The sequence below is a fragment of the Carassius auratus genome, chromosome 7 (assembly GCF_003368295.1).
Source record: "Carassius auratus strain Wakin chromosome 7, ASM336829v1, whole genome shotgun sequence".
NCBI classification, from domain to species: Eukaryota; Metazoa; Chordata; class Actinopteri; order Cypriniformes; family Cyprinidae; genus Carassius; species Carassius auratus.
This window is the reverse complement of record NC_039249.1, coordinates 2,565,148-2,592,493: the sequence shown is the minus strand read 5'-3', so window position 1 is coordinate 2,592,493 and position 27,346 is coordinate 2,565,148. Positions and strand designations below refer to the sequence as shown.

Sequence of the window (27,346 nt, the reverse complement as noted above, 5' to 3'; positions counted from 1 at the left end):
ATAGTAATGCGTGCCTTAGCATGCAACCCCAATAAATCCAGTTTGCAAGCTCAGATGTGACATAAATGATTGCATTTCAACAGCAAAACAATAGTGTTTCGGCTTGGTTGTGTTTATGTAAAATGCTGCACGATTATCCAACAGTAGTCCTCCAAGTACTAAATGCCTTGCTGATATTTTGGTCAAGAAGAACTCATAAAGGAAATCATAAGTTTTTTTTTTGATTGCACCTATTAAAATCAAGCCAGCGTGTACACAGAAATGCCAGTGGGCTGGTAATACTGGCACTAACAAGGCCACGATTATGTGGCACAGTCTGTCTGCCATTTGAGAATAGAGTGGGCGATAACTGCAGAGATAGTAACAGACAGTAAAAAAGACTTTAATTGGCCTCTATGAATTTGGAGTATTGACATTTTAAAAGCCAGAAGCAAGAGGACAATGATTGCCCTCATGCTTCTGGCTTCAAGAACTGCTGTAGTCTAAAATGTAAAAGTGTCCAGCAGAGTCTGAACATGCTGGCCAAAAGATCGGCCAGTTTCATTAACACCAAGCCAGTTTCTTTTTAAGAGATTCATAAAGGTCTGTCGGTTGTGCTCTGAGCCAATCTATCAGGCAGCGATTTGAGCAGGCCAAACTGCACTCCTGTGCACATGAGGAATCAATTAGTGGTTTGTGTTCATCTGGAGGTTTTTCTTCCCAAGGTTTTTTTTTTTGTGTGTAATTTTCATTTGGTAGTTTGCGCTTTCTTTCTGCATACGAAAGATTGCAAATGAGTCTTGTAGGTGAAAAAGAACATTTGAGAGAGCTCTCACTCACATTTGGCAGTTCCTCTTAACTAAAATGATTGAAATAAAACTATTGAAATAAAGCTGAAATGAAATAAAATTTTAATATTAGATGAAAAACTTCAGATGATTCATAAGAAGATCTGAAATGTTGCTTTGGCAATTAACCAAAACAAATAAGTTAACAAAAGTAAAGAAAATAACCCTGGCACTGGCTCAAGACAAACCCTTAATATTTATTTAATAAATGTGAGAGACATCAGTTTCTACATCTGTATCCTGGAAATCTTCAGATAGGAGGAGCATGAGTCCAGTGGAATGAGTCCAGTGAGACTTGCAGGACTAGAGAAGCGTATGGTCTGTAAAACTTTAGAAACAAAGAGGACTTATTATGCCGGAAACACTGGGAAATTTGAGCACATTTAGAGTCACATTGATATGAGAGAGAAAGTGACAGAGGAAAATAACTGCAAAGATGCAGGCACAACATCAAATTTGTAAACTCAAAAAAGAAAAAAAACAATCTGAATTTTGAATGTCAGAGCCAACCCATGTCCCAAATTACATTCCCTTACTCCCCTTTCGTTTCCCTAAGTGTTCTGCTCTGACATTCTTCTTAATGCAACCCATATGCAAAAATGTGTTTATCAGCCGTTCTAAACAACAAAAAAAGTCTTGTTTGCACAAGAGAAACATCATACAAAAATCTCATATCTTATTTCACAACCATTCACTAAATACAGACATTACAACATGAATTTATGATAATGCAAAAAAATGTAAAATTACAGAATTAAACCACTTTAAGCCAGTGCATTTGCAGCCTAATTAAAGATAATCTTCCCTAAGACCCCTGAACACTGAGAATAGAGTTCTATTACATAGCTTACAGCATCACTTAAAATAGTATGAGAAGAAACACTATGCATTTTGCAATGCTACATATACTGTAACTTAATTTTTCTTGTCACATGACTGCAGCATGTAGATTTTTCAATGTGCAATTAATGTGTTATTTTGCATATAGCTGGCAGTCATACCCAACAATAAGCCAAGAAAGATTCTGTTTTATTCTGGCATGAAGGCAGGCCAGTTCAAATGCATTTCTTTGTGGAATACTGAACTGTTTTCCTGTTTAAATCATAAAAGAACTAATAATTCACACTTTAAAAAACAATGCAGATCAAAGTCAAACAGCTTGGAGTAGTTATGATCCCCAAGCAAAAGTGCAGGCAGGATCTGCAAGCCCAAATAAAGACGTTCAAATAAATAAAACACACACACACATACACACAAAAAAAAAATCAATCAACGATGAGCGACTGCATCTCAACCATGGTTTACAAAACCATATGCTCCATGCAAAACAGTTATCTGAACCAAGTCTGTGGAGCATTTGGTATCCACTGTCAATCACTGATTATTCAAAACAGTTTCCACTAACTCTGGGATAAATCTGGCCTTGCACAACTTTAATATGAATCAAAATCAAATATTAGAATGTTCGTTTTCACTTTGAGCCATGATATCATAAATGAAAGTGTCATAAGGCCTGTGTGGTACTTCTCCACTTCTGTTCGCCCACCTCTCGCTGCTCTCTTTCCTGTCAGCGTTGCGTCGCATCGCATCGCTCATGGCTACGGCGAACTTCCTGTACGGCACTGTCCGCCCCTGCATCTTCATTCTTACTCACAAACACAAATTCTCACCTCCCACAATGAGACAGAAAGCAAGAGAAAACTTTATACAACCTCCTTCAAAGTTTATTTGTAGAAGAAAGAAATATTAACTAGCTGGGAGGCTTTCTTGCTTTTCTCCAAACAAATTTGTCGGTTATGTTTATTTTTTTCTCTGCAGGATAAAGAGAAACAAATTAGACTGAGTCAATCCAGATTTTACGTCCAAACTGATTCCGATCTGTTACTGTTATGAAGTCAAGTGAGCATTGTTATGCCTCTCAAAACACAAGAAAGACAAGAAAGGGTAGTGAGGAATTCATAGCGAGAAAGAATAACTCATGCGTTTGACATGATCTTTTAAACCTAAGTCAAACCCTGTACACGAAGCTACATTGTAAAAAAAAAATTTTTTTTAAATGAAACAAACTATCGGAGCGTGTATTACAAGAAAATGCCATCACAGTTTTACTATTTTAAAGTTCCAGCCTTAATTCAACATGTTTCTTGCAATCTCTTTTTAAAATTTACTGCCAACTTCTAAGTGAATACGGTTTCTACAGCATTTTTTTTGTGTATGTAGGAGTTTCAAAATGAGGACCCACTTTATATTAAGTGGCCTTAACTACTATGTAGTTACATTTTAATTATTATTTTGGTACAATGCACTTATTGTGTACATACATGTTTTTACATTATACTTATATTTGAAAAATATCTGCACATAATTACATCTGTAATTAATTTCTGTAATTACATGTATAATTACACGCTGACCCATCCCTTACACCTTAACACACCCTTAAACTTAACCATACCACCAAATCTGTCCCTAACCTTACCTGTTTCCCACCTCAATAGCAGCAAAAAAAAGTTGCAATACAATATGAACACAATAAGTACATTGTATTTGTTTTTTGATGTAAGTACATAGTAGTTAAGGCCACTTGATTTCCAAAATGTTGTTTCAAAGATATGTCATTTTGACAAGTCTCATGAATTGGAAGCCTATGCAAAACTATTTATTTGTAAAGGTTTCAGGTAGCACAACAAAGTTATATTTACCCTGATTTCTGTGTAAAACCAAGATAATTCTTTAATAATCTGAATCTGATTCAAAGTCTGCTTTTTTCAACATGAGGAAAACCAAACACCATGTCAACTATTGCAATTGCACCAATGATCTGTTATCTCTGGCAATCATCTCTTCTGACATGATGCAGACTTTGAGGCACTTGAGACAGACAGAGAGCCCATCACAGAAGGACAAGCTGGGAGAAATTAAGCATGTGTTGTAAAAGCATGATGCCAGAGGGCTTCCTGCATGACATTTACGGCTCTCCACTGGCCCAGCATGTTACCAAACAGTACACAAAACAAAAGCACACGCAGCGTCACCACTACAGACACCCATTCAACACTGAAAACCTACCCTGCAAGCAATGTCACATTATAACCAGCAAAGCTGTCTAGACACCAAACACACTATAGCAAGCGATATAAACATTTAGTCATTACAAATAATAATACTTATGCTTAAAATACTAGTAATCCAATGGATACATGTACTGGTTTCAATCTCACTACTAATAGTATTTAGTCCAGTTTTTCTTTATTTAGGAGTGGCTGAATATGGATTCCAACGGTAGCAGTTTAATCTTATGAGTAAAGTGTTTAATTAAATGATAAAGAGTAGCCATCCTGTCTAGTCAGTACGAGAAGAAAAAGCACAGCTGTGACTAGTGAGAATGAAATACTACTAGGGTATATAGCAGGGTACTAGTTAACAATGTGTTTCTTTCATTTATTTTTTATTTTAGATACTAGTTGGTGTTAACAGATAACTGTTAAATTGGCTAGCTATAGGGACTCAGAAACTTTTAATGTAGACAAAGAGACAGTATGAGTTATCTATGAAGGCCAACAGAGGAAGTAAGACTTGGATTGCTTGGATTTTCTTTTTCTCGATGCATTGAACTGCAGCTGTTGTCTTTGTCATTGAAGTCTGCATGGCAATAAAACTTAAGCATGCTATAAAAAAAGAATAGAACAACAGATTGAATAACTTTATATACAATAGTGCACAAATGGCTGCATACCTCCAGAAGACACAGACAACATTTTGAGCATTAACTTACAACAGCTTCTCCAGATTTTACCAGGTTTAGCAAACATTTCCTACACAATACCACAATTTCAACTGTTACTTTAAAAAAATCAGTGATCTCTCTTAAGCATAAGGTAGTGTATTTCTCTCTCATCCTGGGCAGGCCTGCTGTCTGGTTTTAGAGGAGTTTTGTGCATATTTCAGCTATCTTGACTTCCCAGCTAACAACCAGTTTGTCTGACCAGGCTAGAAGACCAACTTAGGCCAGTTTAGGCTTGTTTAAAACGCTGTCTCGACATCGTTAAAACTTACCAGTTTTAATTCAGCAGCAATAACTGTAGTTACTATATGTTGCAAGAAACTTGGTTACTATAATATTTGTTTTGCTAGGGAAGTCTGATAGTGTCAGTAACACAGTCTGTTACATCCTGAAGTTGCAACACACACTTTACAATACCTAGTTAAATAAGTTGTAAAACTTGACAGTATACATAAGTACACATAGAAAACAGACTGGCTTCACTGGCACAATTACAAACTCATACTCAGAAATGTTGTTGGCAAAACATTTTGCTACAACTAACGTTAGTCAGTTGGTTCTACAACAATAAACTTCACTAGTTTATATTTCATAGACATACACATGGTAAGTTACAAAACCAACCGTATTTATCAACTCACCGAGACTATTCGTAGATCCATCCATGTCTGAGTCAAACACTCCTTAGTATTGTTTAATATTAGTAAATCTCATTGGCAGAAACGCAATGCATAACTCTATGTATGCTGTCAACAGCATCGTGGAGGAGCCACTGAGAATTACAGAAGCTGTTGTGACTGTAAAATCACTAATCCAGGAAATGAGCAGCGAGCCTCTCTATCGCATGAGGCAAGTGCAAGAACTCACGGGCTTGATTTACTCTAGGAACCGCGTGCATGTAACTTAAAGTTGATTGAGCGCGCGCTGTTTCTACTTTACGCTTCTAACTGCTCGAAGCGCTAATGAAATACGTCGCACTACGTCGCTCCTGTATAGATTCCTCCTCCCAAACCCCGGTTAAAAAGATAAAGTTCAAACAGAACTTTGACAGCAGCACCTGTAGTTTTCATCCAATACCTCTCTGCCATCTAGCGCTGATGTTGTGAATAACAAACCAAGCCCGGAACCAACGTGCGTAAGAACTCTTCTTTAGCGTTTCTGGGGGAAGGTTAAAGACGACGCACTAGGAAGCGAGTCGATGCGTGTTTGGTTTGAAGGACTTGACCATAGACTTACAGCAGAATGAGATCTGAGTGGAGTGAGTGAGTGATAGTGAGTTTCCACAGTCTTATCTCGCATTTCTCTTAACTATATGATTATTTTATTTTTAAAGCGTCATTAAATTATTACAGAATAATGCAATAGCAAATGTCACGAAGTGATTATCATTGATTATATTTCAATTAATTACTCTGAACATTCAAATTGTATTATAAATGACTAATTACTCAAAGACTGATAGACAGAATAATTAACAATTACTCTAATATGGACTTCTAGATACATCTAACAATAATGTGTTTATTGCATTATTTAATTTAATAGCTAACACACATGTAATTATTCTAACATGGATATAGATCTGATAATAATGTTATTATTGCATTATTTAACAGCTAACACACACATGTAATTACTCTAACATGGAAATATAGATATATCTAACAATAATGTTATTATTGCATTATTTTATTTTATTTCTAATTACTTAGATCTAATATAATTATGTGATTGTTAAGCATTATATCACTACTATAACATGGATATAATAGATAGATCTAACAACATGATTATTGCAGTATTTAATTACAGATAGATAAATACAAAGATATTCATTGCATAAATGAATTAATAAAAAATTATATTGACAGTGATATTTTTTCTGTTTGCTTTCTAGGCTCATTTCAGCACATTTGTGATTCATCTGCTGTGGTTTGTGATGTAATAATCATGAATGCTCCTCGACATCTTTTGCGGATCCAGTGTATTGGGTGCGTTGCATGTTTTTTGGGGAAACCTGTGAAGCGATTGGTTCTACCTGCTAGAGCACATTTGCAAACCCCTGGATCACAGCACAACTACGGCCAGGTACCTACTTGCCTCTGAATAATGCTGCTTTATAGACTGTGTGCCTGTATTAATGCGCTGTGTTTTTTCTTAAGCTTCTGAGGCCGTTCCACCACAGCGCAGTGTGCTCCACGAGTCGTCCGAGTCAGACACAGCTTGAAAACACAGCTGATGATGAGACACTTAATAAAGGCAAAAGTTTAGTCACACATGATGATTTATTTGAGCGAGCTGCTAGAGACTCAAAGACCAAGGCTGATTTTAACAGGGTCGTGGATGTTTTCAGCAAGAAGGACATTCGACGAAGAGGCCATGTGGAGTTTATTTATGCTGCTCTGAAGAAGATGCCAGAATTTGGAGTCGAACAAGACATTACGGTCTACAACAAACTCCTGGATGTGTTTCCAAAAGAGGTGTTTGTTCCACGTAACTTCATTCAGAGGATGTTTAACCACTACCCACGGCAGCAAGAGTGTGGAGTACAGCTGCTGGAGCAGATGGAGAACTATGGTTTGTTTGCACTCTTGTAGGAGAGAAAGAAAAACTGATGCATTGCTTTAATGATTTGGTAATTCTTTGTCTTTTTAATACTTCCAGGTCTCATGCCGAATGTAGAGACCAAGGTATTGCTGGCTCAGATATTTGGGGAAAAGAGTCATCCGATGAGGAAGTACCAGCGTATCATGTACTGGTTTCCCAAATTCAAGCACGCAAACCCCTTCCCCGTCCCACATGTGCTCCCCAGTGACCCAGTAGAGCTTGCGCGATTCAGTCTTACCCGGATTGCAGATGACCTGGATGCTAAAATAACAATCTATCAGGTGACTGTTAAATCTACAACTTAAAGCAGCATCACAAAAGCAGAACCACTCCTGTTCAAAAGTTTGGGGTTAATAAGATTTTTTTGGGAAAAAAGTATTTTATGATCAGGCCTAAAGATGCATTTGTTTGATAAAAAATACAGTAAAATTACAGAAATATTATTATAATATACAAGACACTTTTTTTTATTATATTTAAAAATGTTTAAAATAAATTATTTTAAATTACTATTATATAATAAAATTATATTTAAAAAATGTTAATATGTAAATTGTTTAAATTATATATTATATATATATATAATGTACATCTTATACATTATATTTTAGTAACACCAGACTTTTCAATGGTAGTGTGTATTTACTGGAAATAAAGGGTTTTCAGTTTAATAAATGTGCTTTGTTTCACACATTGCAGTATCCATCAACAGACATCACTGAGACCGGTGAAGAAGTTATGCGTCCCCATATTGTAGGTATGTTGCTTTTACCATTACTGGCAATATAATTTGAAATTTCAGGAATATTCTAGGTTAAATGTATATCATCTGCACCACAGAAAATTATAAGAACTCACAAAATGCTTTGGAGTTCTTTACAAATACTATCCAACTTGTGCAGCATTCAACCTGAAATATTTAACTATAATTTGACCATAGTACTAAGGACCAGTTGTAATGCTTTCATAAGATTTCTTCATCGCCATACAAAGTGATTGGACATTACTTTTTGTTGTTGTTGCTTTTAATTTATAAATAATTATTGGCATAAAAGGGATTTTGGATACTGTTTGTGAAATTAAGCAAAACAAAACGATATTTTATGTTATCAGGTATTCAAAGTCCAGATCAGCGCTCTCTTCTGGCCAAACACAATCCCCGCAAGCCTGTGTTTGTCGAAGGCCCGTTTCCACTGTGGCTCAGAAAGACTTGTGTTCATTATTACCTACTCAGGGCAGACCCTATCCCGCCTGAGGAAAAGGTACAGGAATTGGGCTAATGATGGCATTTCATGAAGGTCAACATATCAGAATGATTTCTGAAGGATCATGTTACATTGAAAACTAGAGTAATGGCTGCTGAAAGTTAAATTTTGCCATTATGGGAATCAATTACATTACAATAAATAACAGTTATTCACAATGTTACTGTTTTACTATATTTTTGATCAAATAAATACAGCCCTGGTGAGGATAAGAGAAAAAAGAAATGTATTATTGCAAATTTAGTAGTGTAATGCTTCAAAGTAAATGAATAAATAAATTAAGACTTCATTCTTAAAGAATTTGCATTCCAGATTATGTGGCTTCTTCTTTTCCTGTAGGTTGAGGAAGAGTTTGACCCTGAGATGATTGGTCCAGAGCAGAGTCTCTTCTACCCTCAGCGAGTGGAGCTCGACCTGGAAAGAGACATGGGTGATGATTTCAGTTTCATTGTGGATGATGGTGAGTCTCGTGTTGTTTTGTCAACATGGTTTGAATACAATGGTTTGCATATCACCAGACACATGCAATGATGTCTGTTCATGTGATCCTGCAGTGGAAGAGGGGCCGGTTTACGCCATGTGTATGGCCGGTCAAGGAGACCAGGCGACTCTGTCTCAGTGGATTTCTGGTCTACAGGAGACCTGTCCCATATTAGGCCAGATCCCAACAGTGTTCCGTCTGGATTCTGGACCCAGAGAACTGCAAACCTCGTCGGGTGCTCAGCAAACCCCTGAGCAGGAGGTTGAAACAGAACAAATTATTGAGGAGGAGCCGCTACTCTCACAAAGAGTGAAACAGTGAGAGCCATGCCAATAGAACTGTGTTTTACATCAATCTAATATGATGAACCTTATATTTAATTTAGTTACCAGATAATGATTTATGTCTTGTCTATTACACACTATTTTTGAGTTGCGGTCTGTCTACAGTATGCAGAGATGCTCTATGATATGAATATGCCATAAATGGATTTGGCAGTGCAATAAAACATACATTTATCCAATATTTTGATTTCACTGATTTCGTTTTAAGTTGATAAGAAGTTCAGAACAATTTTAGTTTCACCATTCTAAGCAAAAGTAGCCAATTCTCTATGCAACATTTTTGTCATAAAAAGGTGCATGTAATGCTAAATTATATGTGACCCTGGAGCACAACATCAGTCTTAAGTCACTGGGGTATACTTTTAGCAATAGCCAAAAAAACACTGTATGGGTCAAAATTATTGATTTTTCTTTTATGCCAAAAATCATTAGGATATTACGTAAATATCATGTTCCATGAAGATACTTAGTAAATTTCCTACCATAAATATATCAGAACTTAATTTTTGATTAGTAATGTATTGTTGAGAACTTCACTTGGACAACTTTAAAGGCAATTTTCTCAATATTTCGATTTTTTTGCACCCTCAGATTCCAGACTTTTAGCCAAATATTGTCCTGTCCTAACAAACCATACATCAATGGAAATATTATTTATTCAGCTTTCAGATTAATAATAATTTCAAAATTGAGATTGGTCCAGGGTCACATATGTTAAGTGAATTAACATTTTAAATTACAGACAAGCAAACAAAGTATACAAAAGGTTTTATTTATTTAAAAGATTTAATCTAAAACAGATGAGGTCTGAAGAGGGAATCAGAATCAAACGTTTTACTTATACTAGGTGTCGACTGTAAAGACTAACAAACTATGTTTACTACACTATATATAATATTTGATCATTCTCATCCCTGTGCTTTTTATTTTTTTATAAATGTGGTCTGTATATAACCAAACATTAACAACACACTGTTAATTTAGAAGCTTAACTAGTAATTAACTACAAGGAAGTTCAAATTATGGTAGATATGAATTACATTTGATTTTATAGCATTTTATAAACTGAAGAAGGTGGTCTATTCAAGACTAGTGGAAAACATTATGGCAAGTCAAAGTACAAAAAAAATTATATGCAGTGCAAAAAATTATAAAATGGAAAATGTATTGCAAAATGTTTTAAAAATTGAATAAACTGTACAGAAATAAATACTAAAAGAAAAAATAATACATGCTCAAAATGCAGTTCTTATTATGATTAGGTCTATGTGTGTGTGTGAGAGAGTATTTGTTTAGATGGATCTTATTTTGTAAACTGATTTACAGGTTCTTTAAATGCACTGCAATGTTTGGAGTATTATGAGAATTTAAAAGTGCAGTTAATGAGGCTCAGTAATGAGAAAAATGTGAATCAACATTTTGACTGATGGAGCTTACGAAGTAAATGTTCTAAATCTTAAAATGCTCTAAATCTTAAAAAATTTTAAGACATGAAGATGGATTTTAGTGAATGTCAGCGTGGACCATGTCAACTAGATGAGCCACAGAGACAGACCCCCTCCGAAAAACTCGTCAACTAGACGCTATCAGGACAAAACGGGTCTTGTCTGACAGCCACCCATCAGCTCACTCAAAGTCTTCGGCCTCAACCTTAGCTTCTTTGACCGGGCATGTTAAATTCTGTTGTGAAAAATGATTCATAAAATAAATTATTTCATATGTTCAAAGCCAGACTGAAAGCAGATTTCCGTGTTATCTGTAGAAGCTCTGCACTGCTGTTGAAGCTGGTGGGTGATGAAGTGCTCTCGGACTGCCACTTGTTTATCCCAGGCATCAAGAATGCCTTGACGTTCACTGTCTCCCAGTGATAGTGTTTCAGGATGCGCCTCCTCGATGTGGGCCTTCACGCCTTCCACACTCTCAGAGTACTGCTGCTCTCCACAAACCATACACACCAACAACGGGTTGACAGGATCAAAGTCCATGAGGTAGACATTTCTCCACTCCGCCAGTGATAAAGGTCCCTCCATTGCACCATTTGGTACAAAGCTTGACTCCTCTTCAAACAGAAGATGTTAGTAATGTCAGTAAAAAGAAATCATTTAAACTGTCTGGTAAAGTTTGTGTTAGAAAATTCATTAAAAATAACCTTTGAGTGCAGGTTGACATGGTTCAACAAAGTAGCCAAGTTGGTCTTCTAAAGTTGCACTGTTTGGAAAAGAAGCCAACATTAAGGTCTTTTCAGCATATTAATATGATTTCTGTAGGATCAGGTGACGGTGAAGAATGGCTACTGAAAATGCAGTTTTGCTATCATAAAATAAAATAAAAAATATGTTAAAATTGAAAATAGTTGAGTTAAACTGTAATAATATTTGAAAATATTACAGTTTTTACAGTATCAAATAAATATAGGCTTTGTGAGCATAAAATACTTTTAAAAAAATGAATGTACTTACCTCTGAACTACAGCTGAGCAGAGACTGGTGGAGTTCTGACTCTAGGAAGATTAAAGAAACAAATAAGGATAGTGCATACATTAACTATGTACACAACAAATTAGCGATTAGCAACAACAAATCACTAGAGCTGCAGATTCACTTGACCAAAGGATGAAAAAAATAAAAGCACGTACAGTATATGTAAATGCTCTGAGTGATTTGAGGCTGGGAAGATGACAACAATTCTCAAACAATCGGAGAAAGTGCTACTTAATCGGACAAACCAAATTTAGATGTTTCTGCCATGGCATTTTTAACCTAAAATAATCACAAAGTTTAACACTTAAATCCATTCTGAGGGGGCTCAATCATTTGAGAAACTGGAGAAAGGAACAATGAAAATATTCAGTCAATTGGTATAAAACTCTAGCATCTCGCCATCTTTATCTAAAATATTAGTAATCTAGAAGCAGCAAGTCGTGAGAAGGCTGCTGATCTTAAATGCTAAAATAAATGTTTGTTTCATAAAAATTTATTTTGAAGAAAAACCTAAAGTCCTAAATTTTGTTCCCTGTGTTTTGCATGTCCCTACAGTATGCTGGTGCAATGAAATGCCTGGAGGCACGGGGGCCCCACACAGGGCCTCTCTCAAAAGAGGCCTCCAAAATGTTTCTGTGATATTCTAGTGCTGAGGTATGGCTGGGGCCCCACATGAGGCCCTGTGAACACTGCTCCAATTCAAAACAACTTACCCCCATTTGTCTGTGAATTTCTGGTGCTGAGATATAGCTGGGGCCCCCAGGGGACATAAAGCATGTGTTATTATTACAGGGTTCTGGTAGACTGTGATGTTTGGTTCTCAGTATAAACTCGCCTTCATGTAATTCCAAACCTGTATGACTTTCTTTCTTCTGTGGAACATATCAGATGGTTTGAATTATTTATACTTATCAAAATGAAAGTCAATGGTCAGTGTTTTGGACCCTACTGACTTTTTATGGAAAAAAAGAAAGAAGCAAAAATCTATTATTTTGTGTGTTCCGTAAAAGAAACAAAGTCGAGCCGGTTTGAAACAACATAGGGATGAGTAAATGATGATCTGTTTCGATGCATGAGCCACTGATAGTGAAGATCAGATCAGTTTGCACAGCACTGTGCCAACCACAAATTCACAAATGGTTCAAACAGGTCTGTCACACGAGTAAACAACTGCATGATCAGTGGGTTGCACTGCGTGGGTCTCGCAGTCCCACTCAAACTCAGCTGCACTTTGGTCTGTTTTAGAACAATCTCTAAATGAAGGGGATGCTACTGCTGACAGTGTTTTGCAATGATTGTGCTTTTATTTGGGTCCTTTTTTCTGTCTGCAATTACATTACTTTTCAAATTTGTAGTTGCTAAGGTTTTTTTCATGTTTTTGAAAGAAGTTTCTTATGCACACCAAGGTTGCATTCATTTGATTAAAGTACAGTAAAAACAGTAATATTCTAAAATAGAAATCACAATATAAAATAAACGTTTTCTATTTTAAGATATTTGAAAATGTAATGTATTCCTGTGATGGCAAAGCTGATTTTTCAGCAGTCATTTCTCCAGTCTTTACTCTCACATGAGTATATTTCAGAAACGTAATTTTCTGTAAAGCAGCTTTGTAGGGCTCCGCGATAAATCACAATCATATTTTGCGCAGCTTGTCAGTGATTAATGGCTCTGTGTAGTAAATGCTGCTCCATGTGAAAGCACGCACGTGATGGAGATTCTTGTCGGCTTTACTGACAAGATGCGCATGAAATATCTTGCACTACTGCTTTGCTATGAATTGTATCGTGAAAAGCACTATACAAATAAACTTTAATTGAATTGAACATGGTCCTTCAGAAATCATTCTAATATGCTGATTTGCTACACAATATACATTTATCAATGTTATAAAAATAAATAGTTGTGCTACATTTTTTATGTGAAACAGTCTTTTGTAACATTAGAAATATCTTTGCTGTCCGAAAAAAAAAAAAAATCATACTGCCCCCAAACTTTGATGGTACAGCACATAAATAAAGCCAATAAATCTATATGTATATATAAAATTAAATACCTGTAAATCCTGGCTTTGTGGAGGGACCATCACCTGGCGTAGCTTTGTCTCATGTGCTGCCTTTCTAGCTCTCTGCTTCTGTTTCTTGATCCTCCACTGCATGCGTCTTCTACGTATTACCTCCTCTGGATCTTCTTGTGGATTTGCCGTCGCCACTATTTGGCTTCGATCACATCTTGATTTATCTGTAGGCTGTGTCTGTGGACCAGAAGGCTTGGTGCACCTGCTTGTTTTTTTCTGAATGGGGATCTGGGACATGGCTTGCATGAAAGTTGTGCTTCGTGTTTTCTTCTGGGAAATCCGAGAAACACAATAGTTCAAATGACGACACATTTAATAATTAAATTTTTTTAATAATTACTTCTCATGACATTCAAATATCAATGCAACTCACCTGTGGCAGACTACGAAGGACTGCATTTTTGGTTGCATCTTTGTTGGTTTTTCTAGCCCGCTGTTGTCTCTTCTTTAATCGCCAATACTCTCGCTTTCGTTGAAGCTCATCACTTTCACCAAGCTGCTGCTTTTGCAAGGCCTGTATAGGGGAGGCCTGCTTGGGATCTGCTCCATTTTCACTGAAATTATGAGGTTGCAGAGCCACTGGAGAAATGGCATGACTTCCATCTGTAGCCTCTTGACAGACATTATTAAGAGTCTTATAATGACTGATGTTTTCAAAAGTTGATGCCGGAGGACTCAATTTGATATCTTTAAGGCTTGTGTCTTCTGGGAGGTCGGACTGTAATAACACATTTTGTTGTAAGGTAAGACTTGGTTTTGCATCTTCAGATGTGAAAAGTTCATCTTTAGTCAAAGGAAGAGGCTCATTTTCACACTTAACGTGGATTTCGCTGGCATTATTTTCTTCTGGTGTGTAAACTGATTCCTCTAGGAGCTTTTTCATGGAGGCAACAGCCTGAAGAGTGGTGGCATGATGGTCCATGATGTGTGATTCTAAGGATGCACTGGGTGAAGTTTTGCTGCTATTAACACTGATGCAGGGAGTAATTTCTGGGATGGAAAACACAGCTTGTATAGTGGGATAGACATGCTCCTCTTTTATAAGCATTGGGGCACTGGTAGAGGAGTGACAAACTGTTGTGGTGATAGATGAAGTAATACTTTGCCTATGGTTTGACTTCTTGTTTTGCTCTCTCTGCTTTAACACAGAAACCTTCGACCTGAGCAGACCATTTCCAAGTCGGGCAGCTTGACTAGCCCTTTGCTGTCGTTTCTTAATCCTCCAATACTCTCTCAAACGGGTGACCCTTTCTTCTTCTGTTGGGGTTTCAGACTTGATGGTGACTGTCATACTGCCCAGAACTGCACCTCTGGTTAATCTAGACTTTACTGGAGAGTTTTGGTGAGCATTAGTACAATTACTAGAAATGTTGCATTGAGCAGAATCTAGCTTTGTGACTGGTGGAGCATCTGAATATAGGGGAGAATTTACATGAACCTGGAGTTTTACATTTCCAATGCATTTCACATTGGAAATGTCTTGACTTGCAGGTAGGGAAGCTTTAGGAGATGTCTTCGAAATGGAGACCGTCACTGTGCCATCTTCTTTGATAAAACCACCAATGGTATCGGAGGAAACTGCAAATGCACTTGCTTTGCTCGCTTGAACTCCACATGCCTGACTGAAACTGTTGTAGGAATGTTTCCCATGATGCTTTAGTGGTTCTTGTTCCTTGAGTCGTGCTTTCAATGCCATAGACAGCCTTGCTCTTTGCTCACGTTTCTTAATTCTCCAGTATTCTTTTTGCCTGGCATGGCGATCCTCGGGAGACTCAACTTTGGAAGCCCCAAGGGTGGATCTCCTCATTTGGTTTTGACGTCTCTTTTGAGTTTGTGCAAATTTCTGTACTTTGGATTTGGACTTACTTAAGGATGACTGCAAAATACCAGAGGTTAAGGATGCATGGTTTGGTTTAGGACTCTGAACATGTAGTTGTGCTGTCTGAGAACCGTTAAATTTTGCTCCCAGCGACTGCTGATTAAGAGATACAAGGTTTGAGTTGAGGCTGATTCCTCTCAAGGCCTTACTGTTAGTAGGAGATGAAGCATGCATGATACCAACAGATAAAGGTTGTCCTTGTCTGAGACTCCCTTCTCGGTCCTGGGCCAACTTTGCAGCACGCTTTGCTCTCTGTTCCCGCTTTTTGATACGCCAGTTCTCTCTACGCTTAGCAACCATCTCTTCTTCAGTCACAGCCTCTCCCGTGTTGTGCTCTAAAGCGAAGGCACATGTTCTTCTCTTAGTGATAGGACTCTGGTTTTCACGAACCTTACATTCTGCAGAGGTCAAGAGTCTAAGTGAGTTCTGAGGCTTATTTTGGTAACTGTGCACTGGTAAAACCATGGATACACGGCTTTGCAGAGATGTTGTTAAATGCTTGCCATTTAGGGATGACATTCCCGATTTAGATTTTTGAGCATGAGTATTGTTCGGATGCAACTCAACGCATGTTGTAGGCACCGAATGGACTGTAGGGCAGAGAGATTCAACCGTTGAAGCATTTGATTTTGATGACCCTGTATCTGAGGGATTTATTTTATTATTACCCATTACACCCTTCAAGGTGTTTGTGCTTATTTCTTGAGACTGAGGTAAGGCGTAGTTGAGCTTGGTCCTTTGAAACCATCTCGCTTTTTGGCATGGCACCATAGTAATGTTACTCTCAGATACTGATAAACCTAAGCTCAAGCAGTTTTTAAGAGCATCAGCCTCTTCCTGTTTGAATGAAACATTATTATTGTGTAGAGAGGGATCACTGCTAGCTTTACTAACAACAGACATGCGCAGATTTTCATTTCCAATCTTCTTTTTGGTAGATGACTTTCTCGCCCTCTGCTCTCTTTTCTTGCTCCTCCAATATTCCCTTTTGCGGGCGATAGTGGCATCATCAAACTCTGCTGCTGGTTGATAACGACGTTTAGAGGAAGTCTTGCTGGACATGGCTGCTGTTTGGTTACACCATCATTATACTAATGTCAGCCCCTGGAGAAAGTCTTCTTAGGCTTGGCAAAACCTGCTCTAAACAGGGTTATCTGCGGGGTCACATCTTTATGTGAAGCAGTCTCTCAAGGTCTTTTTCTGTTTAGATGCATTTTGCATCCAGTGCTTGATTCAAACTGTCCATTTTTTCTGAAAAACCAAGAGTAGTTGACTTTTAACATTTTAAACAAAATGCATAATAAATAATTGAACTGATAAATAATGAGAGACATTATCAACCCATGTTCTTTAACACAAACCAATCAACTATAAGCTTGAGGCTACACTTCAGCAACAACAAAATGACAATAAAATAAAAACAATCGACATAAAATGTCTACAATTTTGGAATTGAGTTGGAGACCACTGACATAAAGCCTACATGAATACATAAATCACGCCCAATAATTCAAACTAGCAGTTTAAGGGTTAAAAATAGTGGAAATAAAAGGGCCCCTATGCTGGAGGACAGGGCCCTAGAAAGCTCTTTGTTTGGTGTTGTGACAAAATCCTTAATTTTGATTCACATGTGAGTATAAAGCAACAAAAGACGACATCAATTGGCCCCTGTAGTCTTCCAAAGACATAGCTGGGAGCCTGGGACTCAGAAAAGGGGCCCTCAAGTACATACTGGGTTTCAGTATATGCACATTTAGTCATTTAGTAGACCCTTTTATCCAAAGTGACCTACAAATAAGGAATAGTGCTTGCAATTTATCATAACAGTAATATATGCAGTACACTATGACAAGTGCACCCTTAAATAGTACATGTAGATACAAGAAATAAGAGAATGATGCCCTCTACCCATGTGGGGGAAGGGGAAGTCTGGGGCCCCGGGGGAATGTGCTACACATGCTGTGTCTGCAATGCTGATATGAATTTATAGGAACATCAAGCACTGCCATGCAAGCGTTGACATTAAATCAATTCAATTTAGATCTATTCAACAGAGCAAATAGGAACAATCCTTTTTGTCACAAATTGTTCTTCAATCTTCAAGAAATGTCTGAAGACAACTCACAGTTGGTCTGCAACCATTACCAAGTTACTTCCAATCTTATCTCCATCTTATTACTAGCCTATGCTTTCAAGCCAATTTTTGGATTTTGTATTGCAGAATTATGTCACTGTCTCCCTATGATTAATCGTATTGTAGTATTGCTCATATGCAAGTCGCTCTGTATAAAAACATATGCAAATATGAATATAAATAAATGTAAAAATCAAGCTCCCAAGTGATTTCTTCTTTCCTTTATCCCTCTTTCCTTATCCTAGAGATTTTTCTGGACTAATGTTCTGGTGCATTTTTGGAGCTTGATAGTCTCTGTGTCTACATTACCTGTATCAAAGAGAGCAGCGTGCACATTCTACAAAATGTTTTTGTGCATTCCACATTAGAAAGAAAATCATACAGGTTCAAATTAACATGACCGCAAGTAAACAATTCCTGCTTTTAATTTTTATTAAACTACTCATTTAGTAAAATTACAACTACTATGCATTGCAAAATTTTTTATTTTATACAAAACTATTTGAATTGAAAGCATACTAATATGCTTATATGAATCAAATGTGTATTAAATTATAAATTTATCTCAAACAGAGCCCAAAGAGGTGACAAACACGTTGCTTGCGCTTTAAATCGTATCTTAATCACAAGCTGACGATTCATATTGGGTTTTGTTTTGACCCTGCAATGGCAGCGCGTGTTTATTTATATAAAATGTATATTTAAAACGCATCATAGCAAACACTGGGGTGGTTTTACTGAACAAGCTGTCGCTGTCTCTATCAGAGACAATGTTGTCTTCCCTATCTGCCCTCCAGAGCTGCGGTCTGTGTGTCTGTCTGTAAGCTCCTGTGAACTGTCTGTCTTTAAAGTAAAAGGCGTCATGACAACACCGAGTGCGCGAAGCATGCGTTTGTTTTACCTGGTAAATGCACCTAACTTTCTTTAAGCTCAGTCTCTGTAGGACACTGCAGTCTGGTCGCTTCCCGTTGCAGCCTTTCTTTCTATCGGTGCTTTGACAACAGTAAAAATACCAGGATGTAGGAAATTAAAGCATGTGCGTGGACGGATAGTCCCTTCCGCCATAAAACACAAATGCGTTTTGCATAAAGAAAAAAAAAAAAAAAAAAGGAAAAAAAAAACCTGACAATATGAATTAGTTGCAGATAACTTAGTGGTATTTGTTATATGTCATTTATACATTTAGCAGAAGCTTTTATCCAAAGCAACTTGCAGTGCATTAAGGCTAACATTTTTTTTACATAACATGTGTTCCCTGGGAATCGAACCCACAACCTTTTGCGCTGCTAACGCAATGCCTAACATGAAATCATTTTTACAATTACAGATGCAAACCTGTTTAAACCTAAGAGAAATTAAACAAATGTATGTTTATTCAGATTTTTCGAATATTGAACACAATTCAATTGTTAAAAATTTTTTTTTACTATAAAATACACAAGGTTACATGCACAAGTTTAAGAAACACACACAACTATCAATAATAGGAATAATACATTTATTTAAACCGTCATTTCATGTAGAATAATTGTAGAATGGACTGTAAATAAATGAACCAATCAAAACTAGAAAACTAAATATATTTAATCCTGTTTTATAATTCATTCATTAATGACCAGTATGAAATGCATAATTTTGGTTACAATCTGATGAAAAATATAAAATAAAACCTTCAAAATGGGCCCCATGGTCCACCCGTCACTACACCACAGCCGCTACTGTCTCTTTAAATTTACCCAGGAGCCCCTAAAGGAGCCCCAGGGGCCCCTAGCTCGGCTATCCACCCTGAAGACAGGCAGAACATCTAAATACAAACAGGAGACCGCTTAAAATCACCGACCATAAGACCTGCACTCCAGCTTCGATCTAAATGCGACTTGTATCGTCTCGTAAAGTTTAGTTTACTTAAAGCAAACCGCGTTGAGGCTTCAGTGCAGAGACACACACTGTTCACACTGTAATGGGTGAGTGCGTGTTTCAGATATTTAGGCAACCACCCGACGAATGCATCTACGAAATCCTCCGCTTGTGACATTTCTACGTACAAAAGGTGCGAATCCTGTACGTTAAGATAACATCACACAGGTATGGACGAAGCGGAGTCCAAAGAGTCGGTGCATAAAGCTGAGCAGACAGAATCTCGCTCATTAATAATGAAAGCTGAGGAAGAGGAGGCGACACCGCAGCGGGGACACTCGGGGGACCTCTCAGCAGGTAATTGTTGTGTTATGCATTTAACGTTGTCCATTAGATCGATGGTTCTCTCTTGGAAATGTTAAAACCCTTGACAAACAATAGCATGCAGCGGCATGGCCCCTAATCTGTCGGGCTCCACAATAAACAAAGGCAAAATAACCATGTGTACGCATATGTGTACGCGATGCGCGGTCACCACCTAGCGGAAGTGCGCGGTACTGCACCATGCCGCCGCCCCCTTGTTTTGCTAAAAATGGGCCTGCGAAAATACCACATTTCCACTTTGATGTCAATTTAAATCGTGCTAAATTATTATTTGCGTTACTACTTTTCTGAAATGAAAAGTTATTTGAATATTTTAACAGTTTGACACTATATTTTGAGACTACTACCAGTAGTAGTAAAATAACAATCAGAATATATGCTGATAGTTACATTTTATGATGCAACATTTTTGATTAGTGAATATTGACTTTAAATAAATAACTAGTATATCATAAAATATAAGAAATACAAAATAATTTGCATAATTTTTAGATGACGCTAAATATTTGACAATGACTTTAAGCCTATCAGCAACAGATTAATGCTAAATAAATAAATAAAAAAAATAATAATAAACATTTGAATGTATACATATATGCTGACAGATTATTTGTAGGTTTATGCAAAATAATTTATGTACTTTAATATTTGTTTAATACTCACCAGTTCTTAATATTTGTTTTTCTGAAATACAAAATAATTTGCATTGTTTTATGAGATTACTTATCTTGCTGTCTTTTGAGATCAGCAATATAAAAACTAAAATATTACTACTGCTTAATATTTACAATAATAGTGATTTGAATATGTGCTGACAGATTTTGTTTTATATAGATTTATGCACAAATTGGCTTGCAGACAAAAACACTTTAACATTATATAACATTTTATAGTAATCATGGCAATATTTTTAATATTTGTAATATATATTAAATATAAGTACAATTATTTGTCTATCACAAATACACATTTTAAAATTCCTAAATTCAAAAAATGTTCAATGTTCCTATAAAGTTTCTAAATTAAGAATGACCTATCAGCAAGAGTCCTATTTAAGTAATAATAACAAAATCATTTTTGTCCAGTACAACATATTGTATTTTATGAATACACACATTTATGCACAAAAAGTGATGACAGAAATACATTTTCACTTCATATTCATCTCCATCATATTATATTTATGTATTTTATTTTATTTATTTCCCTGTGATTGAAAACAATAGAATAATTTCAGAGTATACTTCATCAGTGACACTCTCTTTTTGTGTCCTCCTCAGGTCAAGAGGACATGACCAATGGTCTCGCATCTCATGAAGGCCAGGACGTTCCTGTCACCTCTGTATGCTCTCCAGGCACTAGTTACTGGAGTATCTCTGAGAGCGCAGACTCTCCTTTCCTTCTGTCTCCAATCCCAGGCCCATCTAAAAAAGACCCTCCTCCAACAAAGCACACACCTGGCCGAGACCACCGGCGCTATTACCATGAGTACTGGCGCAGCGAGTACCTCATGGACTTTGAGCCACAGAGACAAGGGATGATCTGCATGGTGTGTGGCAGTTCCCTGGCCACCCTGAAGTTAAGCACCATCAAGAGGCACATCAATCAGAAGCATCCGTACTCGCTGCTGTGGACCGAGTCTGATAAAGATGTGATCCGGTCGGGATGGGAGAGTCATTTGAACCGAGAGAACTGCCAGCCATTATGTCCCGATCCAGATGTTCCTCCAGAGTCACAGGAATTTCTGGACGTTAACAAGCTCTCCACAGGTCTGTGTTTATATTTCTGTGTGCAGCTTTGTGTTAAATGCGTGAAATATCTGAATCACATGAAACCTGATAAACCATGTGTTAAGGTTCACCCCCAAAGAAATCTATAATATTTTGTTTATAGAAAAGTAAAAAAATTGAGAAAAATACAGATATTTTGCCATCTAACATTATTTTAAAGAGATTATGTTTTTAATTATGCATATTCACCTACCCCTAATTATCATGACTCGATTTGATTCAAAATAAATGTGAATATCAATTATAATAAATATCGAATATAATATATCTATATGTCATGCTTTTTAAAGCTTTAAATATATATTAATATTAAACTTTATGAAACTTTATATACAATTATTATTTGATCTCTGCTTAGTTCTTTTTTTATGTTGTATTGTAGCACCTTGAATGTAAGAAAAATAATAAGATATAAAAATTAAAAATATGTTTTTAAAATTTACTTAAATTTTATTATTATTTTATCTCGTCTTGAGATGTTTACTTTTGCATTGTATTGTAGTGCTTTGAGTATGAGGAATGCACATTATAAATAGGATGCATTATTTTTTTTTCATTTCAGAACATTTAACTAACATCCAGTTTTTATTATTATTAATAAATAGAGTGCTCATTCTTCATGTCATTCTAGGCAGGTCTAGTGGTTCCATCTCTCCAGTACTTCAAGCCCAGTCTGGCATTAGCAGGGTCACACCATCCCCTCCGGCCTCCTCGGTCCAGGAGCTCCCAGGCCCCACAGCTCAGGTGATGGAGCGCTACCTGAACGACTCGCTGCACGCCTGGTTCCGCCAGGAGTTCCTGATGGAATATCAGGCAGAGGAGGGTCGTCTTGTATGCATGGTATGCAGCTGTCTGCTGCCTTCACTGCACCTGGATCACATCAAGAGTCACATGCTGGATCTGCACCCCAACTCTCTGCTGTACAGCGCTGAGGAAAAGCACTCCATCCTGCAGACCTGGGCTAAGACGCACGGTGAAGGTGAGAGACAAAACAAATCACATTCAATTAGAAAATATAAAAAGAGTTATTGAAAAAATAGGTTAAACATCTCTAAAATGTGATGCATATTTTGCATACACAAACTGTTTTATTTGTAAAAAAAATAAAAAAATAAAATAAATAATAATAATTTAAATGTGATGTTCAGAAAATATAATACATTTATGAGTCAGTAAAATTTTTGTGGAAAAAAAGCACAGGCTCAAATTAAAAGCTAATACAGTTTGTATATTTTTGAAAGAAGTATTTTATGCTCATGAAAGCTGCATTTATTTGATTCAAAATACAGTGTAAATAAAAAAAATATCAATGTTGACAAATATTATTACTTGAACGGTCTATTATAAAATAACCGTGCAGAATAAAATAATTAATTTTCTTTAATACTGCTATGAAAAGTCAAGAAAACAAACAAATTAAATTAAAATCACCAGATAAAAAGATATAATATGATTAAAAATAAAAAATACAAAATAAAAGAACATCAATTGCTTTTTTCTGCTCAGCTTTGCACACCTTTTTTTCTGCTCAGCTTTGATAAAAAATATATATATATTTGCATTTCTCATTTGTCATGCAGAGTCCCACTCTTTACAACCTCAAATCAAATCGGAACCGCATGCCAAAGAAATAAACTTAGATGGTTCAGCCTCGTTTATTCCTCTGAATGTGGATCCCATTCAAGGAAACTTGATGAGCTGCAACAGGGGAGATGAGAATCCACCAGACACTGGCCAGAGATCCCAGTCCTTACCTTACTATCCCAGAAAGAGAAGACTAAAATACGGCAGCCCCTGGCGTCTCCGTCTGGATTATTTAGTGGCGTACGGTCCTCCGGAAAACCCTCTCTGCTACTGTATGGTGTGTTCTGAACACCTGCCTGTGCCGAGGGTCAGCAACTTCCGCAAGCACATCCAGGAGTGTCATCCGGAGACGAGCAACCTCAGCCGAAGTGAGAGAGATGCGGTGGTCAGCGCCTGGATAAAGGAGGAGAGAATCGACAAGGCTACACCGAAAGAGGATGGTAAGTAGAGACAACTAGACCCACAACATCAAATATAGAGAGATTCAGACTATCTAGACTATCTTTACTATATATGCCATATTTTTGTATTAAAAGAAAATCATCATAAAAAATAAAAAATTTAGAATTAGAACCAAAGTTCTTAAAAATCAATTCCAACTTTGTTTCCCATCTTTCAAACCAGATCAATTAAACCTGAGAAGCTAAACTGATTCTCTAAAATTAAAGATTATTTATCTTCTCAGGTATATTTACCTTGTTTTAAAGATATAAATGTATACAAGTTGACTTGGTCTTGAAAATATTTTCAGTAATGTCCTTTAAAATTATTACATAATATCACATTATATTTCAGAAGCTAAAAATAGTTAAATTAAAAATGTATCTTTACTAGTGTTTTCAGTTAGCCTCTGCTTAGCAAGCTAATAGCTTGATTAATTAGCTTCTCAGGTAAATCTATCTTGTTTTATGGATGTATAAATATTGAAGATCTACTTAATCATGACACTGTTTTAATTAATGTCCTTTAAATTACATCTAGTATTATATTTTGGAAGCTAAAATGGTCAAATATTTATTTTTCCTATAGTTTTCAGTTAGCCTCTGCCTGGCAAGCTAACATCTTGAAATCTAAAGATATTTAGCTTCTCAGGTAAATCAGTTTCACAAAGTAGGCTATACATTCAGATTGTACTTAATCATGAAAAGATGCTTGTTAATGTTTTTAAATGACCTAACATTATATTTCAGAAGCTAAAAATAGTTAAATTAAAAATGTATCTTTACTAGTGTTTTCAGTTAGCCTCTGCTTAGCAAGCTAATAGCTTGATTAATTAGCTTCTCAGGTAAATCTATCTTGTTTTATGGATGTATAAATATTGAAGATCTACTTAATCATGACACTGTTTTAATTAATGTCCTTTAAATTACATCTAGTATTATATTTTGGAAGCTAAAATGGTCAAATATTTATTTTTCCTAGTGTTTTCAGTTAGCCTCTGCTTGGCAAGCTAACAGCTTGTAAACTAAAGATATTTTGCTTCTCAGGTAAATCAGTTTCACAAAGTAGGCTATACATTCAGATTGTACTTAATCATGAAAAGATGCTTGTTAATGTTTTTAAATGACCTAACATTATATTTCAGAAGCTAAAAATAGTTACACTTCTTTAGCTTTAACAGCTTGAAAGCTAAAGATTATTTAGCTTCTCAGGTGAATTTATCTTGTTTTAAGGATGTAAAAATATTCATGTTGTACATCTGAGCCAACTTCGCTTAGCACTAGTCACAACAAAACTTCTGAACTTCTTAACATTTCTGAATGAAAGTATTCATGTTGGATTGTTAAAGAAAAATCCTTGTATAAATCAAACAATAATGTGTCTCTCTCTTTTCTTTTGTTTGCCACTGAAGACCAACAAAGTGGCCCTGTTGCTACAAATGCTGTTGGTGACATGCAGGTGTCTCCTGTGAAAACCACAGAGCAAGGAGCTGAAACAGAAGACAATAATAGCACAAATATCACCCCATCAAAACAGATGCCTGGGCGGCACAGGCACTACCCGGGGAAGGACCAGCGGCGCAATTACCAGGCGCGCTGGAAGATGGACTTCCTGATGGACTATGACTGCAGGAAGCACGGCTTGATCTGCATGGTGTGTGGCGCTACGCTCGCAACACTGAAGGTCAGCACCATCAAGAGACACATCCTTCAGGTGCACCCTCACTCGCTGGACTACAACCCAGAGGAGAGGCAGCTGGTCCTGCTTTGCTACAACCAGATCTCTGCGCACTTTCATTCGGACGACTGTTTTTTGGGCACGAATCATGGCCATAAAGAGAATGCTAACAGTAATGCTTATGTTAATACCGAATGCACTACGAGCCAGAGCACTTAATCGAAACTGAAGGTTTAGGGGTGTGTTTTTTTGACATCCTGTTTTTTGTTTTCCTTCACTCAGGAAGTTTAGTGCGGGGTTAAGCTTTTTTTTTTTTTTAAGGATGTCACATTGTTGAAGATTCATGTACTTTTTGTCCTCGTGAAACATCTGAAATGTTTGATAAGCTTAAAAAAGAATATTTATGCTTGAATCACTTTTGAAAGTAAAACAGAAAGCCACCGATGTCGTTTAAACTTCTGCTGAACTTATATTTTCTCTTCTGTGGATAAGCACTCTTAAATGCATCTGTACATTCATTGCTATTTTTTTTGTAGACTGCAAGACTTATGTTATTGATTTTGCATGACATCACACATTACAGTGAACAATGTTATTTTAATTATAGCACTTAAAATGGGTGCTTAGTACAACTTTTTGCGACTGTTAAAAAAGAAATCAGATTTCACATGCCATTTTGTCAATCACATTTTGCGTTTTGAAAGAAAAAGCATAAATATAATATATGGTTTATAATGTTAATATTATATAATATTGGTTCAGTATACCAAAAAGTTATATTGAAATAAAAACCTTATGGGCTTTCTGTTTAAGCAAAGTCCGGTTTCTTTTGCGATCCGTGTCTCAGGGAGTGTTTTATTCATCGATCATTTTCTGCATTTATGAATCTTGTTTTGTTTAAATATTGAATTTAATCAAGAAGGTGCGATTAAATGGGCAGGCAATGCGTGCATGTTTTATAATAATTAACACTTCCTGGGTGCATTTATTTAAGATACTGTACAGCATAGAATAATAGAATATATTAACAAATATCCTTTTTGCTCATTTATTTCTCATCACAAAAAGGAATTTTGCACTGGTCTATGACAAACCGTCATAACGTTGTCAGTTCTCTCTTTAATCCTGTACAAGAGTGAACTAAAAAAACGAATGTGTCAGCACTGGTGTCACACGAGGATGCACAATTGTTTAATCTCTTCTCTTAATGCCATTTTTCTTGACCAAATGCAACTTGGAGGCACTTTCGAAGCTTGGAACGTCACACAGATCTTTTTATGGAGATTCCTGGAAAATGGCACACAATCTTTAAGGTTTGGTGAGTTTCTCTTGTATAATTTACTGCAACACCAATAATCAATAAAATGTTAATGTCAGTATGAAAATCCTAGTAATTAAAATAATTTCTTTAACATTTCTTGTACAAATGATAGATTCAGATGTATGCAGCTGTAGCTGTACAAATTAAACTTTGTGATCTATATGATTTCAATGTTTTTGAAACTATTTTTTTTTTAATAAAAAAGGAGTAAAATCTATAATATTGTGAAATATTACAATTTAAAACTTTTCAATTTGAATATTTACGTTTTATTACGTTTTTTTATTCCTGATATGGTAAAGCTGAATTTTAAGCATCATCACTTCAGTCTTCAGTGTCACATGATCCTTTAGAAATCAAAATTAAATAATTCTTCTGATTTGGTAATCAAATTATTGTCGGTGTTTAAAGTAC

General features: G+C 36.3%; 4 protein-coding genes across 6 annotated transcripts in view; 2 read left to right on the top strand and 2 right to left on the bottom strand.

Annotated features, from left to right (window-relative positions):
• The window catches only part of eml3 (EMAP like 3), a 30,797-nt gene extending 25,127 nt beyond the window's left edge, over window positions 1–5,670 (bottom strand). The window contains exon 1 of one of the 2 annotated variants that reach the window (XM_026266582.1): window positions 5,253–5,670. In XM_026266582.1, coding sequence (XP_026122367.1) covers window positions 5,253–5,277 — 25 coding nt within the window. In that variant the 5' untranslated portion in view covers window positions 5,278–5,670. The remainder of the gene's footprint in view (window positions 1–5,252) is intronic. The other variant, XM_026266583.1, reaches the window with a different exon arrangement.
• A 98-nt stretch (window positions 5,671–5,768) lies between these two features.
• ecsit (ECSIT signaling integrator) lies at window positions 5,769–9,673 on the top strand. 2 transcript variants are annotated; one of them, XM_026266585.1, is made up of 8 exons: window positions 5,769–5,883; window positions 6,509–6,699; window positions 6,774–7,188; window positions 7,276–7,499; window positions 7,918–7,975; window positions 8,332–8,480; window positions 8,823–8,943; window positions 9,038–9,672. In XM_026266585.1, exons 2-8 carry the CDS (start codon window positions 6,562–6,564, stop codon window positions 9,283–9,285), a joined length of 1,353 nt encoding a protein of 450 aa, XP_026122370.1. In that variant the 5' UTR covers window positions 5,769–5,883; window positions 6,509–6,561; the 3' UTR covers window positions 9,286–9,672. The 2 variants fall into 2 exon arrangements, with proteins under 2 accessions (XP_026122370.1, XP_026122369.1); XM_026266584.1 differs by having other exon boundaries at window positions 5,785–5,869; window positions 9,038–9,673.
• Window positions 9,674–10,061: 388 nt separating this feature from the next.
• Window positions 10,062–18,907, bottom strand: LOC113105504 (uncharacterized). The gene is made up of 6 exons (XM_026266581.1): window positions 18,780–18,907; window positions 14,239–16,995; window positions 13,845–14,135; window positions 11,768–11,808; window positions 11,458–11,516; window positions 10,062–11,367 (listed from the first exon to the last, which is right to left on the bottom strand). The coding sequence occupies exons 2-6, from the start codon at window positions 16,804–16,806 to the stop codon at window positions 11,018–11,020; spliced, it is 3,309 nt and encodes a 1,102-aa protein (XP_026122366.1). The 5' UTR covers window positions 16,807–16,995; window positions 18,780–18,907; the 3' UTR covers window positions 10,062–11,017.
• Window positions 18,908–19,496: 589 nt separating this feature from the next.
• On the top strand, window positions 19,497–27,000 carry zfta (zinc finger translocation associated). Its single transcript, XM_026266580.1, has 5 exons — window positions 19,497–20,092; window positions 21,400–21,888; window positions 22,541–22,888; window positions 23,490–23,933; window positions 25,346–27,000. The coding sequence occupies exons 1-5, from the start codon at window positions 19,966–19,968 to the stop codon at window positions 25,828–25,830; spliced, it is 1,893 nt and encodes a 630-aa protein (XP_026122365.1). The 5' UTR covers window positions 19,497–19,965; the 3' UTR covers window positions 25,831–27,000.
• Window positions 27,001–27,346: the final 346 nt, after the last annotated feature.